The following is a 1,613-nucleotide window of genomic DNA, read 5'->3' as shown; positions in this document are numbered from 1 at the left end:
GGGCTGGGCGGTCCTGATGGCCAGGGCTGGCAGGGAGCCTGCGGGCCGGCCCTACTGCTCATCAAGGTCTGAGCCTCAGGCAGGAGGTGTCTAATCCCCCTTGACTAGAGACATCTAAGCTCCTTGGTTGTCAGGATCCCCAACCACCTGGGCCAGCAGCTCCAAAGTCCCAGGGGCTGTGGGTGCCTAGCCCCCTTGGGCTTGCTCTGCCTAAATCTTATGGGCCTAGGGTCTTCACCCTGCTGCATGGTAGCTCCCAGATCCATTCGCCTGATGATCCTAAATCCCTTGGGCAGATGTTGCCTTTGCCTTTTAGCCATCGAGGATCCCAGGGTACTGAAATCCTTGGCCTGGAGGCACCTAATCCCTTTGGGCCCTTGTTCCTGAGACACTTGGACCAAAGGCTCCCAGGCCACCTAGGCTAAAGACCCTAAACCCCTCTCAAGTCCTGGACATGAGGGGTCTAAACCACTCTGGCCACAGGTTCCCCAATCAGCTACAGTGGAGGATGGAGATGCCTGATCCAGCTGGACTCTTTCTGTCTAAACCTGGTGGGCCTATGGGTCACAAACCACTTCAGCCAAGCTGCTCAATTTCCTTGGGATTGGGTAGCTAATCTCCTTCAGCTGGTAAGTCCTAAACCTGTCAGACCAAAGGATTCTTGGTCACTTTGACTCGATACACCCAAATCCTATAGACCCTTCGTTCATTAACCCCTGTGGGAGGCACCCATAAACCACCTAGGTGCCAAGATCCAAGTCACCTGTGCTAAGGACCCCAAATCCCTTAGGTGGGGGCACATAATGCTCCTGGGCTTCTTGATCCTCAAGGTCCATGATGGCCTGTTGCTCCAAAATCCCTAGGGCCCCCTACTCTGCTCTGGTGAGACCCCACCAGGAGTACTGTGTCCAGCTCTGAAGCCCTCAGCACAGGAAAGACATGGACCTCTTGGCGCAGGTCCACAAAAATGATCAGAGGGATGGAACGCCTCTCCTATAAGGACAGGCTGAGAGAGCCAGGGTTGTTCAGCCGGGAGAAGAGAAGGCTCTGAGGAGACCTTATTGTGGCGTTTCAGTACTTAAAAGGTGCTTATAAGAAAGATGGGACAAACTTTTTAGCAGGGCCCGTAGCGATAGGGCAAGGGGTAATGGCTTTAAACTAAAAGAGGGTAGATTTAGACTAGACAGAAGGAAGATTTTTTTTACGATGAGGGTGGTGAAACACTGGCACAGTTTGCCCAGAGAGGTGGTAGATGCCCCATCCCTGGAAACATTCCAGGTCAGGTTGGTTGGGGCTCTGAACAACCTGATCTAGTCAAAGACGTCCCTGCTCATAGGGGATAGGGTGGGCTGGTGGGAAGACTAGATGACCTTTAAAGGTCCCTTCCAACCCGAACTATGCTATGATTCTACATGACACCCCCCCACACACACAGTTCCTAAATCCCGTGGATGGGGGATTGCCGCAAATCCCTCCAGGGATCCCAAATCACCTGGTTTTGGGATGCCTAAAGGTCACAGCCTCCCCCCTAAAAAAAAAAAAGAAACCCAAAGGCCTGAACACCTCCTAGAGAAGGTGCCCGAGTCCCTCCAAGCCGCAGGAGAGCCCTCGGG

The 1,613-nt window shown here is 53.5% G+C and overlaps 1 protein-coding gene across 1 annotated transcript in view; it reads left to right on the top strand.

Annotated features, from left to right (window-relative positions):
• Positions 1-837: 837 nt before the first annotated feature.
• Positions 838-1,613, top strand: part of GCAT (glycine C-acetyltransferase) — a 6,759-nt gene continuing 5,983 nt past the window's right edge. Inside the window, exon 1 of the mRNA XM_009881896.1 lies at positions 838-882. Coding sequence (XP_009880198.1) covers positions 838-882 — 45 coding nt within the window. The remainder of the gene's footprint in view (positions 883-1,613) is intronic.

This window comes from Charadrius vociferus, unplaced genomic scaffold (assembly GCF_000708025.1).
Source record: "Charadrius vociferus isolate BGI_N301 unplaced genomic scaffold, ASM70802v2 scaffold413, whole genome shotgun sequence".
NCBI classification, from domain to species: domain Eukaryota; kingdom Metazoa; phylum Chordata; class Aves; order Charadriiformes; family Charadriidae; genus Charadrius; species Charadrius vociferus.
This window is presented reverse-complemented; position numbering and strand designations above follow the sequence as displayed.